General features: G+C 46.2%; 1 protein-coding gene across 1 annotated transcript in view; it reads left to right on the forward strand.

Moving 5' to 3' along the window:
* The window catches only part of JAM3 (junctional adhesion molecule 3), a 39,636-nt gene extending 19,991 nt beyond the window's left edge, over window positions 1-19,645 (forward strand). The window contains exons 2-9 of the mRNA XM_037882304.2: window positions 9,933-9,998; window positions 11,297-11,410; window positions 12,104-12,256; window positions 12,471-12,673; window positions 13,422-13,521; window positions 14,453-14,582; window positions 15,993-16,047; window positions 16,859-19,645. Of these exons, the coding sequence (XP_037738232.1) occupies window positions 9,933-9,998; window positions 11,297-11,410; window positions 12,104-12,256; window positions 12,471-12,673; window positions 13,422-13,521; window positions 14,453-14,582; window positions 15,993-16,047; window positions 16,859-16,894 (857 nt within the window). The 3' untranslated portion in view covers window positions 16,895-19,645. The remainder of the gene's footprint in view (window positions 1-9,932; window positions 9,999-11,296; window positions 11,411-12,103; window positions 12,257-12,470; window positions 12,674-13,421; window positions 13,522-14,452; window positions 14,583-15,992; window positions 16,048-16,858) is intronic.
* Window positions 19,646-20,487: the final 842 nt, after the last annotated feature.

Raw genomic sequence — 20,487 nt, forward strand, 5'->3', positions numbered from 1 at the left:
GTATTGGCTGGGAGTAGTGGGGAGGGGTCTGCTCTTTTTAAAAAAAGAATCAAGGAATTTCCCCTTGTTTGATGTCTGTCTGTTCCTGGTCTCGTAAAGCTCTCTCAGGCCCTGCTGCGCGCTGTGCAGAGCTGAGAACACTGGCTGTTTTCAGTCAAACTGCATTGGGACAAGCCCAGGCACCAGCCTGGCTTAGGGAGTAAGGGAGACCACTTCATAATACCAGAAAAAGACGGGCAGGGGAGAAGCCCTGATGCTATTAAGCACTGATCAGGCAAGTATATGCGACTTACAGGGACATGTATTTGTGATGGGGGTTGAGGGTGTTAATTTAACCCCTGCCCCCAAACACTTCCTTTCTTTCGGAGATTCTGGTGTAACAGGCTGCCCTGATTGTTGTCTCCATAACGCCTCTTAGAATAATGTTGTGACATGGCTAGTGTATATGTGCACCACTGCTCTCTACTAGATGGAGTAATTGCTGCGCCCCTTGGTGTTATAGGAGGCGGATCTGCGTTCTTTCCCAGCTGTCTGCGTGAAATTCTTCCTGGCTGTGGCATATAGGTTAGAGGCATCCAGGAAGTCAGAGGATGCTATGGACTTGTCACAGTAAGGAGGTTTTGTGCCCATGGAACAGGGGTGCTTTTGGTGTCCTCTGTGGAGGTTAACCTCATTGCTTTATATGTATACCAAATAGTTTGTGCTGGCCACTTGGATTGCTGGCTAGCTTATCAGGTGATCTAAATTTAAATAAATAGAGTAGCCTGGCAGAAATTGGCTTCTTTAAAAAAATGTATCCCGTTTCTTATTGATTGGTGAATGCATTCATTCTGCTTTTTAAGGCTGTCGGACTGCTGCAGAACACTTTCATGCTACAGGAAACTCCAGCTACTGTATTAAAATTTGCACTATTTTCGAGATAATGAAATGTAGGTAATTGGAGTAGAGCACTGTCATAGGAGTGCTGGCTCCTCGCTTTGATCATTTGCTGGTTACTAGTAATTATCGTTAGTGCTCGTACAGCACTTGTCGTTTAAGGATCCCAAAGGTGGGCCAGTATCATCATCACCATTTTACAGATGGGTAAGTGGAGGCACAAGTAGGTGAAGTGACTTGCCCCAAGCTCTGCAGCCGAGCTCAGGGTCGAACCCTCTTGGACCAGGCGGTCTTTCCCTGGTTTTTAGTAGGCAATCCTGTGACAATTCTGGAGTGTAAACTCTTTGGGACAGGTACCACCACTTACATTATGTTTGTACAGTGTCACACAATGGGCCCCGTGTCTATGCGCTACTGTAATACAAATGGTCAGTAATAATAAACTGGTGACATCTAATCACTGGATACAGAAGGAGAGCACGAATCATAAGCCAATAAAGAGACAATGCTTGTAGAATAGCACAGATCACGTGGAGAATGAGAGGAAAGGCAGCAGAAGGGTAGGGAGAAGGAAGGGGGAAAAAAAAAAACCATCACCGCATGTGGGGAAAGCCCGTTAGACCTCCCTGCATCATTCCATTTGCAATCCCTCTTGTTAATTACTCTTCATGTTTCCTGCCTGTGCCAACATGTCTCTTTTGTTCGTAGGAGTCTGTCGGGGACTTGGTTTCCTTTTTAAAGTAGCAGCACAAATGTGTATCTAAAATAAGTGGTGGTGTTTTATGTAGCTGGTAAAAATAAAAGCCTCCCAGCGTAGGCATCTATGACAGCACAGAGGATTTATGGCTGGTTGGAGTGTTTTCCAGTGCCACTTGGATGCCCGTGGGAGGAGAGCCTTTTATAACTGTTATCGGCTCCCACACAGACCAGGCCCCGGGTCCAGACTGTTGCTTAATTTGGACATGAATGCTGAGAGGCTTTTGTTTGTCAGTCTTTGGCTATGCATCTTCATTGTTCCCCAGCCTGCCCCGGAGCCAGTCTTGACTGTGTCCTCGGCCAAGAGCCGACACAGAGCCCTGGACCTGGCAATACACATGTGGCTCTGCTTGGCCCTTTGACAACCTCCTTTTCCAGCTAACCCTCGGAGCAGCTGTGCGCCTGCCACGTGGATGCCACAGTGAATGTATCACTGACCCCACTTGGGCCTGGAGCAGGATTTGGCCCTTAGACCTTCAGTGCTAAAAGCACAAAGGAGCTAATGGATTGAGGGTGGGATTTTCAGATGAGCCTACAGGAGTTAGGCACCAGAGGCCTAATTGATGAAGGCCTGTAAGCACCTAAAGATGCTGATAGGAGCTTTAAAAAAAAAAATCCCACTAGGTGCCTAAGTGAGTTAGGCACCTAAATCCAATTAAAGACATTAGGTGCTAGGTGCCTAAGTCACTTGTAAACCCAGTAGGCACCAGTCTGCACCTTTGTAAATCTGGTCCCTGTCTCTAACTCTGAATGGGAGCTAGCACCTAACTCCCTTGGGCTCATTCAGAATTCCAGCCTAAGGCCATTAGTTGGAAGCAGTAGCCGGCTCACAAACCTCTGATGTGGACCAGCCGGGAGAGGGAGACAGAGCACCCCACTTTCCTAGTGCATTGGTGATGATGCAGGTGTAACTGAAAGCCACAATCAGGTTGTGAAAAGCAGGGCTCTTGAGAACTGCACAACCGACACCATGTGGGAGAAATGGCTAATGGGTATTCTGGGTGTAGCGCAAGGATAAGATTGCAATGGGATGCTTTGACTTCCTTTAATAAACCCAGCTCTATCCATGCTTGAGTTCCTTTGAACTTCTGGGAAAGGCAAAAGTATCAAAGATCTTTGGATCCATCTAATTATGTCCTGGCCTTTTGATTACTTTGTACTTATTTAGCACTTCCTATCTATGGATCCCCAAGCCTTTTACAAAGGTGACTGAGTATCATTATCCCTGTTTTTCAGATGGAAAAACTGAAGCACAGAGTAAGTAAGGGCCTGATTTTTAGAGGTGCAGAAAGTCAAATTCCTTTGAAAATTAGGCCCTCAATTCACTCAAGATCAGTTAGGAACAGAAAGCAGCTCTCCAAAGTCTTGTTCCCTTCCCCTGTCCACTAGTCATTGCTGCTTTCCCTACTCTGCTAGCTCTCCCCCATCAGACAAGCTGACCGACAAAAATGGGAACTGTTACGCTTCTTGCAGGAACACAGTTAGCATGTTTTTGGCGTGACAGGGATCAGCACGGGGTTCAGCTGGGCTGCCCTAGCTGTCACCCTTTGCAGTAGGTTGACATAGGTGTTTGCTTTCTCCACTGCGCCATCTTTACTGTAGGGTGCTTCTCAAAATTGGCAGTCCAACATGTTGACACACACAGCATTCAGCTGCCATGCATCTAGTGCCTAAAAGCGTATCATTCACTCTCACTCAGCAGCACTCTTGCTACATGAAGTAATAGCCAGGAGAGTAACAATGCATAATAAGTGTGTGGTTTGTAATAGGATTCTCACACACCTTAGATGCATGCTGAATTGCACAACCAAAGACTTTGTGGTGATGGGGAGAGCCCAGGATAATGGACCATGGACCTCCCTCTTGCTTTTTGGGGGGCGGATGTATAAGAAAGAGTTAACTCACCGCTGGTGCATCCCCAAATGGCTGGGCATGGTGTAGGAGCTCTTTCCTTGTCTAATGCCCCTCCTGATTGCCGTGTTGCCTTTAGTGGTCTCTCTTCTCATGACTCGGCCCACCAGCCAGGTCTCTCTAAAGTTTCTCCCCTGCCAGGGTGTCCGTGTCCCAAATGGACAGTGTCGCATGCAACACTGGTCATCAGTCTGCCATCTTGCACCCTTCCAAGGCTCCTCCCCTGTCCCACTGTTCTGGACTCAGGGCTTCTCTCTGCCGTCTTTCAGCCCGACTCCAGAGTGAAACACAAACCACAACAGAAGTAGCTTCTGCCCCCATCCTTGGGCTTAAACTTTTTATCCATGCTGGGGCCTCCCCAGGTCTCTGCTGCTGCAGGACGCTGACTCTCAGGGGCTATCGCCGCAGAGTTGTGTCCCTAGTCTGGACCCTTATTTCCCGTCTGCCCCCAGGGCTGTCAGCCTGTGGGTTGCCTTCTCTCAGGCCCAATGCAGGAGTCTCCTTCACCCCTGCTACCTTCTCCCATTTTGGCCAAGGGGGTCAACTCCCTGCTACTCAGAGAGAAACTACAGAATGCTTCTCCCTACCCACACCTGTGCTCTGGGCTTCTTCTCTTTATAGAACCCAGCCAGCTCCTTCCCCAGCTGGGACTCATCTTTAATTAGGCCTGGCCTGGCCCTCCAGGTGCAACCAGGTGTGTTAATTGGCTGCTCAGGCCCTCATTAACCCTTTGTTGCCAGCATGGGGTACATATCCCATCACAGTGTATTTTATAAAAAAGATAAATGAATGTATCAACTAACTATAAATTTGGTAACAATCAATCACTCTGTTGGACCCCCCCCCCGCTTCAGCCATCTCACATCAAAGCTCGGTTTGAGGCAACAACTTGATTGGGAATCTTTACCAGCCATGTTGTTTAATTCCGAGAGAAGTTAGCTTACAGTGCCTGTGACCCAAGAACCTCTTAATGCCAGCTGAGAGGGGAGTCCAGGTATCTCCTGAGTCTGGTAGGTACGTTCTGGTTCATCAAAAAATGTCATGTGAGATCTCAAATGAAAACTCGCGGAGCGGTTGTGGGATACAAATTTTGTATTTGCGCAGGGCTGTATTTATACGGGCTGGATCTCCTTAGCCAAAATAAGAGCAGAAATACACTGCAGGCGCTGACCTGTATGGAGTTCTGGTGGCATTTGGGCTTCAACCTTGGGTCTCTCTGGGCCCTCCCAGTTCACGATGTACCCAGCCAGCGCTGCACCTGCTGGCATTATTGCAGCTTGTCAGCATGAGGAATGCAGAGGGCTTTGGGGACGGGATGCATGCCAGTGCAGATAAGAGTTCCGGCACAAGCCTTGTTACGCCACTCACCTCTTGGATTGAAGGCTCCGGTGAGATTTCAATAACGCATACTCACTGTGCTGGGGGGAATTTCTCCCCAGATGAGTATACATAGGCTCCTCTAAAGAGAGGGTTGTAACTCATGATCATGGAATACACCAAACAATGCACATTCCGTGGTTGCCGTTAAAATAGTCAGCATTTTCCAGCAGCAGTGGTATCTGACATACCACAGCGTTCCCCTCTACTTAAACAGCAGAGTGTGTGAACAGCTCAGATCTTTGATTTTTAATGGCTTCTCCTGTCCCAGTAAGACTGATGCTGGTGGGGCTCATTTGCAGCCCTCTCTGCTCAGTTTGTTGCTCCCTGCCTGGCTTTCCCTTCCATGCTGCGGGTTAGAGCTCCCTGGCTGCAGCCCTCTTCTGCTGCACTGTGAACAATAAATCTGCCCTCGGGTTGATTTAAGGCGGCACAGCTACACCATGCCTACAATCCATAAACATCATAATCTGGGAACTGCACCCAGCTTCTGTATTTTAAACCTGTTGTTGGCCTGCTTTGTGCCTGATGGGGCAACATAAATCTCTTGTTTTTAATCGGTAGGAAAGGGTGAGTAATGTTTCCAAGAGCTGAGAAAGGGTCAGCGTCATGCTGTAATCCTATTGCCTGGGAAGTAATGCCAGTAGGATCTCCGCTCACTTTGAATAGCATACCACCCTTAGTTAGTGGGGTATTACCTCCACCTTCACATGAAACGATATACAGTATATTTTGTCCCAAACCCGATTATCTGAACCTCTGCATTACCTGAATCCCTTCCTTGTCCCCTATGTATCTCACACTGGGCGACAAGGAAGGAATTCAGGTTATGCAGAGGTTTGAATAATAGAGCAGAGACCCCAGGCCAGGACCGTGATGAGGAGGAGGAAGAGGACAAGCCAAAGGCAGCAGGGGAAGCTACCCTGGTGCTGAATGGCTCCTGCCCTCTCGATTGTCTGAATAACATCTATGTCCCCTATGCTATTGGGATAATCGGGAGCGTACGGTAACAGGTATTATATTAGATGTATTTCTGTAGCAGTTGTCACCATTATCTGTTTGATGGGACGTTCTGGCTCTGGGAAAACTTCCTTCTTTTAAAAAAGGGCACATAGTACAAAAGATGAAAGGTTCATTTTTTCTGCAGCCGTGGATGTTTTCTCTTAACTCATGAAGGCAATGTTTGCACCCCTCTTTGATATCATTTGGGTGCATCTGTGCAGTCAGGAAAGCAAAGCTGATGAGATAGACTAGGACAGACTGGAGCACAGTTGCTGGGCAAACTGTCTTCTCTAGCACTCCAACGCATCCTCGCTCTCGCCCAGAGCCCTCCTACTATTCCTGGCCTCAGGAGATGCTGCTACTTGTGGTGGTTGTTGTGCATTACTCCTTTAGGGAGTAGGGGCCTGTCTCGGATGTGATGAGCACCCGCAGCTCCCATTCGCTTCATCCCAGCCCTTCTGCAAATCAGGCTCAGGGCTTTGTTCACCAAACCCTCTCCACTATGCAAGATCAATCCAAGTCTCCAAAGATAAGACAAATGGAGTCCTGGCACACAACAGAGCCCTGGAGGAGGGTGTTCTTCACAAGGGAAGAGATCAGGAGCTGGGACAAACATTACTCTTCCTCTCCAAGCTTTGGCTCCTCCTGCCTCTCAGAATGTTAACGCCCCATTGTGTAGGCCAGGGGTATTCAACCTATGGCCTGTGTGCCAAAGGGGGCACGCAAACGGATTTTCAGTGGCACTCACACTGCCCGGGTCCTGGCCACCGGTCCGGGGGACTCTGCATTTTAATTTAATTTTAAATGAAGTTTCTTAAACATTTTAAAAACCTTATTTACTTTACATACAACAATAGTTTAGTTATATATTATAGACTTATAGAAAGAGACCTTCTAAAAACGTTAAAATGTATCACTGGCATGCGAAGCCTTAAATTAGAGTGAATAAATGAAGACTCGGCACACTGCTTTTGAAAGGTTGCCGACTCCTGGTGTAGGCTCACGAGTGGAAAAAGCATCTTCACCAGTTGCATCCTCATCAGTATGTTCTGTTCCTTGGGCGTTTTGGCTAATTAGTGCTGTCCAGAAAAGACTTTTCTCTTGTAGGAGAATATGAGTCATTAGTCAGTGTGGGTTTTTGAAAGGCAAATGCCTTTCTGCAGCAGAAGCATCGGCAAAGTGGTGACCGTGAGGAAAGGGCATGTACATCCAATGGACAGTGGGGGGATGGAGTTGAGGGAATGTGTGCTTTGCAGCCTGTGGGTGGGAAACCTCAATTCCAAAACAAAATGGGCCCACCGTCAACAGGGAGCCTGCTTAAAAGTGTGTCGGGACTTCAGAGGGATTTTCCTGAGCTTGTTGCTTGTCTTCATATGGCTGGTTACTTTAATGCTCTGGGCTTTTGTTGGGATTACTGGGATCTGCTTATGCTCCCCAGGAAGGAAAGTAAGGATCAAAACCAGATTCGCCGTGTGGGATCTTAGATGGAACAAGAAGGATCAACGCGAGAGTGAAGGGAAAGGAACATGTTACAGCTTCTGTGTGGCCTGGTTACCATTCAGCAGAGCTAAGCCTGGAAATCGCAGAACTGGTATAAATATGCTCCGCTCTCCCTCACTGCTGGCCTGCACCTGGGCTTTGCATAACTACTCCATTGCCTTCCGATGATACTAAACCAAGACTGGAGCCTCCTCTTCTACCTGCCGAGATCTAGCAAGGAAGGTGGCATTCTTCTGTGCTCCCAAAGGAGAAGTATTTTCAGACTCAAATCCAGACCCCAGAGGGCTAAGTGCCCACTATACTGCACTGTGATTCATTCTAACCCTGACTGACCACCTTACAGGATCAGAATTGTCACCTTCTTGAGTCAATAGTAGGCTTCTCCAAAGTGCTCTACACATGTCTCCAAATGCTGAGAGGGAGAGGAGTGCAGAGGCAAGGAGTAATTTGCCTTCGTAAGACAGTAGTTTGGCTGGGGCCTTTGCTAGTTTGCAATGTCTTGTGGCCTTCACCTGTGCAATGATTCTCCTGGAGTTATGGTCTTTAAACTTCACCAACCTCCCAGAGCATCATGGTCTTTTTTGAGAAAGCTGCTTGGGGCAGGAACTATGCCCAACATGGCATTGAGCAAACTGTCAACACTTAACAAATAACGAGTGATGATAACTAGCGGGGAGAATTCCAAAAGTGGCTAAAGGGTGTAGGAGCATCAGGCCCATCAACTTTCAGTTGGTCTCATCTCTCTTAGGTGGTTTTTAAAAACCCCCCAGTCCAGCAGCAAAAGGCAAAGTTTCTTCATTGTATCCTCCTGATCCACCCAACTGTAGGAATTTTAACTTCCTTTTATCGCTGGTTGTTGATCTGAAATGTTTTCACCCGAAATACCAAGCACATGGGAATTTCCAGTGGTTTGTCGTAATGATGTAGGCCCTTTTCCTCCTCTCCATGCCTCATTTCGAGTCCCTTTCCCGGTTTGTCTTGTCTGTTTCATCCTGGATAAAGCAGGGTCCTGATTTCTGTCCATATCAGGTCACTGATGGTTTAGTTTTCATCTTCCTGACTTTGGGCCTAATCCAAAACCCACTGACGCCCATGGGGGTGGGGGTCATCTTTCTATTGACTTCAGTGGGCTTTGGATCAGGTCTTTAATAATGAGTCTCCATGCTGGGCCCTAGTGCACTATTGCTGTAAACTATTTTGTGTGCCTTACCCCATCACTGAGAGACAGGACTATGGAATATACTCTGTGGGAGGGTATGTTTAAATGGGAGATGATGGACCCTGCTGGTACTAGACTACTCAGCTGTAAAAATTTCTCCATGTGAGAGAGAAGGTTTGCTCAGGTGGTCCAGTTTTCCTGATGGGCAGTGCGGATGCTAGCTGGATGCCTCCCTCTGCCCCAGAAGAACTCTTTGGAGAGTTGCGTGGTGGTGCATGTACATGGTTTGTGCACCCCTTTGAGCCCTGCCTGGATGAAAGGCGTTATTATGCTTGGAAAGCCATAAAAGGCTGGCTGGGTCTCAAGCAGGAGAATGCTGTAAAGAGGTAAAGCTTGCAGCACTAATTGGGAACATTCAAGAGGCTGGAATAGCAGCAAGAAGGGGAAACCAGGGCCGACTGAAAATGAAAACAGCCCATGGCAGACGGAGGGCTTGCTGCCTATGGTGGGTGGTATTTTCTAGAGCACTCTGCATTGGCTTATCGCTGCTCCCCGAGAAGCCAGTGGAAAAGGTGGCTTTTGATGATGGGAGCAGAATCAAGCTGCTGCTGAGAACTTTTGAACATTCCACTCAAAACTGTGAAATCCTGGCCAAACTGAAGCGATTAGGAAATTTGTTATTGACCTCAGTCAGGCCAGGAATTCACCGAACCTGCTTAATTCCAATCCCCTAACTGTGCCTAGTTTGAGCCCTAAAGCTGCCCTTTCCCTTTTTGTCCAGCTTTCTCTTGGAACAGCCTTCTATGGCGTATTAACCATGCATTGTACATTTCTATTGCGCCTCTTAATCTGAGGGATTCCCAAAGTATACAAATAAGTATATAATCTGTGTATTGACTATGGCCAGAGCTAACAAATTCCAGAGTTTAGAAAGTGAATTAAATTCTTGAGATGTGTGTTTCCTTCCCTTTATCTCATCTGTCAAATTAATTTGAATGCCAGAGTCCTTATTTTGCAAGCCACTTTTGGCCATTTTTTGAGTGAGTGTTTGTCCACCCTATAAATAGGAGCGCATGGCTGGAGGAAGAGTCTTTTGCTGGTATTGTGCCAGTTTGTCAATGCCTCTTTAATTGTTGCTTTTAACCTTTGGTATTTGCACTGAGATTGATTTCTAAATAAACACGAGGCTAATGGCTGGCTGGCCCAGCATTTGAGGCCAGGGAGAGCTTTTGTTGTAGGGAAGCTGGTCCTTATTGAAGCTGGCTTGGAGGATTTCTCACCAGGGAGTAAGTTTGTAACTGTAGGATTGATGAGCTGGGCTGTTCTTATTCCCTTTTGTTTGTTTTTATAGGCTATCGAATCTTAGCCGTGGAGCTGACATCTAGCAACACAAAGCCCGTGGTGCAGGAATTCCAGCGTAAGTGCTTGTTGACTCCGTAATGTGATCATGACACTTCCTTGCAGCTGTAGATTTGCATCAATTGGGAAGACTTGACACATCTCAGGTTTTATGCTGTGTAGGGCAAGGCAGAACTAAGGCCCTGAGTTTCAGCAAAGTGCTTACGCGTGTTCTTACATCTCTCCCTGTTTAGCAAAGTAGTTAAACTGAAGGGCTCTGCTGAAGTGCCACTGAAGTCTCATTGAACTCATTGGCACTTAAGCGTGTGCCAAAGGATAAGTTTACACTACAAGCGCTACAGTGACGGTGCTGACACTTGCTACAGCCGCAGAAGGGGTTTTTCCATCCCTGTAGTAAATCCACCCCCTGGACAGGCAGCAGCTAGGTCGTTGGAAGAACTCTTCCAGCAATCTAGCGGTGTCTGCATTGGGGCTTAGATTGGCTTAATTAAGTCTCTCAGGGGTGTGAATTTTTCGCACTTCTGAGCGCCGTAACTAGATGGACCTAAGTTTTAGGTGTGGATCAGACCTAAGTTATTAACTGAAGTGAGGCCTAACCAGCAGGTGAGTGCTGCATTTGAGATGTGCCAGAACACAAGTACCGATAATGCCATAAGAGGTTGTTCTGGTTACCTAAAGAGTGCTGGGACAGTGTCTAGGAGCACACCGGCAGGACCGAAGCACTGGACTTAAACATGCGGGAGAGAGTTGTGTTGCGAGTAAAGCAGAGGACTGGGATTTGGGAGATGTAAATCTTCTTTCTGGTCCTGGTGCAGTCGCCCAGTGTAACACTGCGGAGTTGCCCCCTCTCTGAGCGTCGGGTTGCTCTTCTATAAGATGGAGATGAAAATGCCTCCTGCAGAGGGGACTGGGCTACTGAATTCACTGAGGTGGGAGATGGTGGATGAGATTGAAGCATTCTCTCGTAAATGCCAGCGTGACAGCTATAATTCAGTCATTGCTCTGGGAGACAATAATGACACTTGCTCCATCTTGCATGCTTGTTAGCAACGAAGCCAATGCCGGCTGCCTGCACCGTGAGGGATTGTTTGCTATAAATCAGACACCGTCATGCCGACTGTATTCCTTTCTCTCAGAGGTCGCTATCTGCATTGCTATTATTTTCGCTGGCCGAGGTCCATCTTCCCCAAAGGTTCCTGGAACCCAGCGGCATTCATGTTTGTGAGGCAGATGAAAGACGGGGCCTTTGCTTTGTGGGCGACATCTCCCAGTATAACAGTGTGCGAGGCAGCTCGGAGCAGAGCGAAAACACAGCTGCTCCCTGTTAATCTGTATTTGTTTTATTTCTGCTGCAAGGTGTGGAGCTGTCCTGCATCATTAAATCCACCACAACATCCAATCCCAGGATCGAGTGGAAGAAAATCAGAAACGGTGACACCTCTTATGTGTTTTTTGACAATAAAATGCAAGGTATGAAGATCTGTTGCCCTTTTGCCCCTCTCCTCTTTATAACCACGGAAACAATAAAGGCAGGGAACAAATGCGTCTGTGAAATGCAGGAATTTTGGTTCTCCTACTAATTACTTCCGAAACCTATGTTGGTCAGCCAAGGTTCAGAACTGAGTGAATCCTGGATCCTCTTTCCCTGCTGTCAGACCTCAACTGAATGGTCAGCAATGAGGTGTCACAAAGAGCTGTAGTGAGAACAGAAGGGGAACTTTGCATCCTTTATGTGGGACCATTTATTGGGTGAAGCGAAGATGCAATTGTTGCAGGCCCCGTAATCCTGGACCCATGGTCCTTGCATGCAGTCTCTGACTGTTCCATAGGAAACTTTGAAGATCTACCATCCTTCCAGATAAGAGCTGCTCTCCGGGGTAGTCACTGCAGTGCCACTTCCCACTTATTTGAAGGGGGTTAAGGTGGAGCAGGCTGCCTACTCCAGCACTGCCAGCCCTGGGATTTTGGAGAGTGCTTGGGATTGGAAATTCATTTTCTGGCTTTATGATTTGCAGCAGGTGTTACACTTTGCAAGTCAGATTCTTCCCCTCCCTCAGAACTACAGAGCTGTAGCCTTTAACATGCATTGGTGGAGGACACAGCTGGAAATATGCCAGTCTTGCCTGTTCTTCATGAGTTCCTTCTCTCTCCTCCCTTCTCCAGGAGACTTCGTAACTCGTGCAGAAATTCTTAGCCGGACATCGCTGGTGATCAAAAACACCACCCGCATGGATACTGCCACCTACCGCTGTGAAGTGGCAGCGCCTGACGATGCGAACATAGTAGATGAGATAAACATCTGGCTTACAGTGCAAGGTATTGCTTCAGCTCGGGGCCCCCCAGTGTGCCTTGTTGGTTTCCCAAGACAATCTGATTTTGGTGGTGGCCATCACCTCTGGAGGGGGAAGCAGCCCTGGTTATGCTGAGCTAGGGTCCAGCTGAATCGCTGTTCTGTGCTCCAAGGGGAATAGCTGGGGTGCAGCAGGGTGCTGGGCCAGGCGATTCACATGTTTTGTGTCTCTTCTCCCAGTGAAGCCAGTCACTCCCAAGTGCAGAGTCCCTAAAGCTGTTCCGGTGGGCAAAACAGCGACCCTTCACTGCCACGAGAACGAAGGCTACCCAGAGTCCACCTACAGCTGGTACCACAACAGTGAACCCTTACCGACCGACTCCAAATCCACCCCCAAATTCCGTAATTCCTCCTTCGTCTTGAACCCTGGAACAGGCACTTTGGTAATGCTCTTATGGAAATGACTGAGAATGCTGTTGCTGGGCTCTGTTAGGGTTGCTCTTTGCCTGCACCCAGATTATGAGTGGACTGAAGAGGAGGGAACAATTGGAACAGCTGGGGTTCTAGCCCCCTGAGGGCCTGCAGAGTCCAACAGGAGGATGTGGGGGAAGAAGAACTCCATGGGACCAGAAGAGATGACCCCCATGTTGTAGTCTTTGCATTTGGAAGAGAGTGGGCAGAGCAAGCTGTTGTGAGGGGGGAGGAATGGCATAGCTCCCCCCGCCCCACTTCTCTCTCTCTGTTTCTAATCAACGTATCACCATAAAAACTCAGTGCTGTAGAAAAGGAAGAGAAGCAACCTTTCTGGCCCTGAAAGGTCTCTCTTGATTGCTGTATTTCCCTGGGGGAAATGTCATGGGTCCAGTTTGCAGCCTGTGTTACTGAGGGAAGTCTTTTGCAGTGATCTCCTGCGCTATGATCTAAAAGCAGTGAACCTTTAGTTAATTTCTGGGCCTCTCTGGAGTCCGTGCAATGAGAATATCTCCAGGCTGCAGGTGTGGGGACTCCCTGCAGGTCTTTGGTGTGATCAAAAGGCAAACAAAGAAATGCCTGTGTATATTAATTTCATCCTCCTGCAGGTCCATAAGGCCTAGATCTCTGGATGTAGCGTCTAACTTGTTTGTTTGCTGTTTGTGGAAAGGTTGTGATTCCGACTCCTGTGTCTGACACGTTATGCTTCCTCCGAAACAGGTCTTCGCTGCCGTGCACAAGGGTGACACTGGCCGTTATTACTGCATAGCAACAAACGACGCCGGCTCCGCCAAGTGTGAGGAACAGGAGATGGAAATCTGTGAGTGGCTCTGCCTACCTCTAGAAAGTGGTGGTTTATATATCAGAAGGTCTGCAGTGTTGGGGGCTGGTTTTTCTTGGTGTCTCATACAGCGTCAAGTATGTTCTTGGGTCTTCCAAAATCCCTGATAATTTCTGGAGCCACACAGATGTAGCATGGTGCTGTACAGGCGGATGAGACAGAGCCTTGGCTCCTGGCATGTGAAAGTCTAAATTACAACATAGAAAAACACAATGACAAAATGTGGGCAAGGAAAAAAGAATCGCTAAATGAAAACAGGGTAGAACTGATTGGGTCAATTAGCTTCATGATTCCTGAGGTTACTTAGCTGATTTATATATTTGATTATATTAATTATAATTAATTTTCTTACAGTAGTACCTAAGGGCCACCTGGTGCTAGGCACTGCCCAGACCCAGAATGGCAGGCAGTCCCTGCTCTGAAGAGCATGCTGTGTGAATAGACACATCAGACACGGTGCTGGGGGAAGAGAGATAACAAGTAGAGTGATGGCAGCAAAAGGCTTATTAGTGCCATGGTTTTATTGAGGGGGTGGGTTTAGTTAGGACAGGACAAGCTAAATGGAAAGAAGAGGGAAGAGAACAGTGATGAGACGGACAGGGCAGGGCAGAAGAGGGGCCAGGGTGGAGTGAAGCTGAGATGAAGAGTCTTTGGATATGTTGATGTGGGAGCTGGAAGGTGTCATTTCCAGCTTGAGGAGACATACCCATATTAGCTCTGGCTGAGCTAGCGTGCTAAAAATAGAAGTGCAGCTGCAGGGTGAGTTGCTCGAGTAGGTACATACCTAGGGATCATGCTACTGGGTGGGTGGAATCTCAGGGGTGAAGGTTTCGTGCCAGCTAGTCTGTGTGTAGGTGGAAGGCTGGGATACCTGTGGGGATCAGTGACTGATGCCTTCTCTCCTCTCCAGATGATCTTAATATTGGTGGGATTGTTGGTGGAGTCCTAGTGGTGGTGGTGGTTCTGGTGCTGATAACGCTTGGTATCTGTTGTGCCTACAGAAGGGGTTACTTTGTGAACACCAAACAGACTGGGAAAAGGTAAGGCTAGGTTTGCAACCTTCTTTCCCACAGTCCTCTACCTTTCCTGGCATGCAGCTCTCATAACAGGGCATGGCACCTGCTGGCTAGAGCGTGGGTCACTGCCTGACTTTTAAATACTACTTCCTATTTCCCCAATTAACTCTCTAGACCTGCCCAATTCAACCCAGCTCCACAGGGGCACTTTGAACGCCAATTGGCCCAAAGAAGTTGGTGTGCTCACGGGCTAACCGTGGCAAGTCTCCACTCATATTTGCAACACAGGGGTCTCCTCTGACAAGAACGGCTAGAGGAAGAAGCCTTGCTCTAACATTCTGGTGCTTTGCACAGAGACGGGGCTTAGCCCTGCTAATTCCCAACCATCCCACAGTTGTATTTATGTAGTAGCTTAGCAGATGCTTCCTGTGGTCACATGCTGCTGGCATTTAGAAGTCAGGGATTTACTGAGCACAGCTCATTGTGTAATCAGTACAAGCATCAGGACATATTCAGAAAACGTGTGAGGGAGAACAGTCCCAGGCTGGAAAGCACGTCTTAATGGGTACATCCCAGCACTTACATTTTGGATTAAAACTGCCATTTCTGAATTGATCCCATCAATGAGGGCTTGTGTTCCTGAATAGTGCGGCACATTTAAGACTGCAGCATTATGGGAGCCAAAGGGTCAGACTATAAATAGCTTCCATGATCAGAAACAGAAAGACATTTTAGTTAAATATTGAGCTTCTTTCGTGGATTGTGTAACCTTGGATGGAAGCTGGATTGGCCTAGTTCAGTGTCACATTTCAGCAAGACCCTCCTCCCCGTCTGCTGGAGGCCCCAATCCCTTCATTTAAATATGATTCTAAGCGGATGCATGCTAGGGAAGCAGGACTTTAAATATGAATGTTTAGATTCCTCTGCTGGACAAAACAAGTGGAGCTTTCTTATAACCCTGTGCAATCATAAAGGATTATCAGTAAACCTGCCAGCAGGCAATGAAGGGTTTAAAATTAACGGCATAATAATTATCAAAGGAAATGATGTTACAGTGACCAGAAGGAGGGAGGGAGGCTGGAAAACTATTTAACTCTTTTCATAGTTACTGTGGTCAGAAGCGTAGCGTGGGTGGATACATTTGGGACCTTCCCCTTCCGGAAGAAGGGCTCCTGTAGGGGTTAGTAGTTGATGGGGAAAGCCCAGCTGCTTTGAGTGGGGGAAAGGTCCAGGCCTGGCTTTAAGCAGAGCTAGCTGCTCCCAGTTCAGCTCTCATTTTGACAAAAAATACCTTTAGTTGTCCTCCTCCCCAAATATTAATACATAATTAATAAAATAAAATAAAATAAACATAAAATAATAATGAACAGTTCTGCTTTGCCACCTGAAGTCCCATTATCACAGGAATCCGATCTGTTTCCCCTTATTTCATAGCTACAAGACTCCAGCAAAACCAGATGGTGTTAACTATATCCAGACAGAGGACGAGGTAAGCTAAGGGAAGGGAAACAATTAGCACATTACATCTTTCCTTTTAGGTCTCTGAAGGGGCTGGTGAAGGGCCGCCAAGCTCAGGAATCACACACTACCTAGGGCCCATAATGACTCTCCAGAGCAGAATTTCTTCAAGCATGGGTTGGACACAACTTACGAAGTGAGAACCTAGGACTAAGAGGAAGGTCAGGTCTTTGAGAAAGGCTTTGTTCTTTTACACTCTCTAGAGAGTTAGGCCCCCTCCTGAGAATGGGTTATGGCTTTATTAATCACTTATATTCTATTAGTCAAGTCTGTCCAAGAGGACACCCTTACTAGGCAACTCCCTGTCTTTGAGCACTGACCCCCAGTGTATCAAATAAAGCTCTGCTCTACCTTAAGCAGCTGATTGGCTGCTCTTTCGGGATTGGCTTTCCTGGATTAAGTAGACAGTCTATACTGATGACGTACGAGACTAGCGTATTTACATCTCAGGATTTGAACTGCTCACCAATCAGGGAGAGGCGTCTCCTAAACTTATCCGCAGAGAGACTGTGAAGAGGCAGTGGGAAAAATCTTCTTCATTCCGTTGTATGGGGATCATCTATGAGATGTTAAGAGCTAGGTATTACTGGTGGACACTTGTCCTTACCAGCTTCTATGGGATGGAATGAGATAGTGGGGCCCAGGCAGGACTTTGGGGAAAAAAAGATTACACAAATAGCACCTGTTTTGCAAGGGTATATTTGGGTTGGGGAGAGTGGGCAAAATGACGTGCCTGGACACCACTGGGGAATGTGGCTACACACATCACTCTTTCATTGCAGGGTGACTTCAGACACAAATCGTCATTTGTTATCTGAAATGCCAAAAGGATATTGCAAAGCAGCCAGACCAAGTATGGAAATACCTCCTCCAGGAATTCAAAGCAAGAGCAAAAAGATGAACAAAGTGCACTCCGAAGAGTTTAGAAACACATAAACTTGACTTTCTTTTGCCAAAGTTAACAACGCTCACTCCAAACCAGTGTTTTTCCTCCCCCAGAGATATCACCTGGACCACTTACATCTCTCCTCGTACTAAGGAGGAGCTGTTACCCTTTCCAAGACTGAGCATTCCCCTCCACAGCCATAGCCTTCTGAGCTGCAGATGCTCATGGAACTGCCTTCTCCCTGTGGTGCAGATACACAGCCAGAATGTCCAAGCCAAACAGGGGAGAAGCTTTAGGTAAATGGGCATCTTGACCTGATAGAGAAAAGGTGCTGATGTGGCAATAGATTCTAAATAAGATTTATCCACAAAAGGGGAGAACTTTCTGCTTAGCTGCACAATGCCTGAGCCTGGCTAGCAACCTTTACAGTTGTAACTGTCCTGGGCTCTTGCCAACTTCACAAGTGAGGGTTTCATGCCCTTCTTTGTATCATTTTATTTTTAAAGGCCTGCTAGGCTGAGCTGTCAGAACTGCTATCACGTCAATCCTGCAGAGCCCCACCTGAGCATGAGCCATGCAGGCTACTGATCTCACTAGCTGGCCCCTGTTGAGCATGTCGCATTGGCCTCAAATGTTTCATTTCTGTGGACTTTAGGAACCCCCATCAGGATTTGGTTCTGCAGGTGCAGAGCCAGAATCTGAGTCAAACCCACAGTGGTGGGTGGAGATATAGTACAAGCAACTAACTGGTTTAAATGTCACAGCCCTTCTGCCAGCAGTGGTGAATTTTGTTTTCTCCACATCTACAGCTTCACTCCAAAAGGATTGCTTTTGTCCAGTTTTACATAAAATACTCACTGTATGCAGGCAGCTTTCAACTCTAATTTGCACAAAGCAGGCTTGCTTGTTTGGAGCTATTTTTAAGATTCTAAAACCGGAGGCCGAGATCCTTAGCATTAAGATATCCCTTTTATGAAATTTAAAGCCAAAACCACTCTCGGGGGCTGATTCCCACAATGGTACTGAGATGAATTCAAGCTTTTCTACAGACCCCATTGATTTTGTAGAATTCTGCATTCTAAATTTTTGCAAAGATGTATTTTGATTACTTCAGCGAAGGTAACATTTCTATTTAAAATGTAAATACGTTATGCCAACAGTGTTATTTTAACGTAGCTATTTTTTTAAAAAACAAGTCCTTTTTAAACCGCAGCCAGGAGCTCAAATGCTGCTACAGCATAGCACTGTCAGAGAATATCAGTATTATTGCAGAGTGCAGCACAAACAACTTTATGAACTGCGGACAGAGAAGCAGCCTCTTTCTCCCAAGCTAGCTTCAACATTTTCCTTCCCAAGAGAGGTCTAATAGGACATAGAACATAGTCACTCAGGGATCCTTTTTGTAAGTTCAAGGCAGGAGCTATTCAATTTTATATTTCAAACGACTATTTTCTTGCAAAAGACCAATGCTTATTTGCAAGAAATATCCTGTGACGGTTTTTGAATTAAGTTCTGACCAGGTGACAGAGTGACTAATGGTTGCTGAAGATGATAAATCTCTCTGCTAGTTTCTCTAAATTCATTCTAACTCTGTGGCAGCTACACTGTTTCTTCAGAATTTTGAGATTGCATCGGAAGCGGGGAAACCAGCTCTGTGAAAGCAACGAGCTGGACACAAAAGTGCTTTCAAGCTGCTAGCTGCTACTTTTCTTCAGCTGGTAGATGCTACCACTTTCTTGGCTTTAAGGGATCATTTAGGGTTCCTTGTTCTTCAGAAATGTACACTTGCGGCACTGGGCAAATGTTAAATATGAAATACTTAAATGCAACAGTAGAGCAGTTCTGTGCTGTGGTTGAAGAATGGTTTTTAATGTAGCATAATTTAGTGTTCTTGTATTTCAAACAAATTGAGTTGTCTTAACTTTTGATGCATACAGTATTTTGAATACTTGACAATTTGGACTGTCAGTGTTATTTTTTTCATGTTCTGTATTAATCTGCCTTGGACTTTTCACCACCTATTAAGTGATTTTGGGGCCTTGTTGGACATGCCATTGCTTCATTTATTTAAACATAGTCCCACCACTTTCTCCTTTTGCTATCGTAGATGGAGGTAAAGATGGGGTGTGCTATCCAGAGGGACTGACACTTTGCAATTGATTTATGGTTACCTTTAAGATGTGCTCTTCACCCACAACTAGGTATTCCTGTACACTGGTTGCATGTTGTCCCGTAGTCAGCATGACAACAGCATACTTTAAGACGCTCCTTTACCCTCCAGTTTTATTCACTACTCCTTTTCTATGCTGCTTATAGAACATTAAGATGGGGAGAAAGGAAAAAGCTTACAGAGTCAAGCTAGCTTCTGGCACTGTGGGGAGCACGGTCTGACACTTGACCTTCTGCTGAAGTCAGGATTTCTCAGCTTGCAGATTTTTGCATGGTGAAGAATAGAGATTTATTTTTCAGATCTAAAAATGTGACAGTGGCATCTCTACCGGGATGAAGGGCCCTCTTTCCCCCACCCCCAAGACTTAACTCGTCAGATTTGATTTACAGAACTTGCTGTAAATAGTTTAATCTATCGGTTTGTACTAATGTATTACATTTAACTTTGCCAAGAATGTTTTACATACATATCAAGGTATTAAAGCATCCTTGCGTTGTTTTTTTTTAAAATTCATATTTATTCCTAATCTGTGTTTGCTTTGAATTCAGTGTAATGGGTGAAAGATTCCTTCAGTTTTCTGACAGATTGTTTGTTTACTTCAGTTGGTGACTTACAAAGAACTAAACTGGTGTTACAAAACACATGTAAATACTTACATCAAATTGGTTTATTTGTGGGCAGTTCTTCAACCCCCATTTCTTCTCGAGAAGAGATGGATCCTTGCCTGATGGGCTATACCTGTTTCTGTTCATGGACAAGACAATTCAAGAAAACCTCTGAAAAGCTTTATATTTGAACTAGACTTAGTATAATGACCAATTCACTGATGTCTTACTGTTTAATATGCCTAGTTAATTGAGGTGGAGGGATGTAAGTAGGATGGAAAGAAAAAGGAGGTGGTCATAGTTAGCCATTCTTCCATTCAAAACCACTTGAACTAACCCTGTACATCTTGCTACATTAATTCTGAGATTAAGATTTGACCCCACTTGAAGTTCTTTAAGAAGAATCCTAGGAGTGACCACTGTATTAGTAAGGTTAAAAATGGAAGTTGAATTTTGCCCCTCTCCCTTTTCAGTCGTTCAGTTTCCTTTTGTGCTGGAGCAGCCCTTGCCTTATTAGCACAGAAGTAAATGCTTACGGAGGGTTGTAGTGAAATGCATTGTCATGTAAGTTTTAGAGTTTGAGATCTACAGAACAAGTTATGTAATGCAAGGGTAGTGCAGTAGTTTTGAAGCTGAGCATTGGAAGATCTCAGTCACGTATGCCTGGGCACCAAGAAGGCTGGGCTTTCAACCTTAACTGCAGTTCCAGCATTAACACTTGTGTTTTGCATAGAACAAAGTAGGGTTTTT

This window comes from Chelonia mydas, chromosome 22, assembly GCF_015237465.2.
Source record: "Chelonia mydas isolate rCheMyd1 chromosome 22, rCheMyd1.pri.v2, whole genome shotgun sequence".
In the NCBI taxonomy this organism is placed as follows: Eukaryota; Metazoa; Chordata; order Testudines; family Cheloniidae; genus Chelonia; species Chelonia mydas.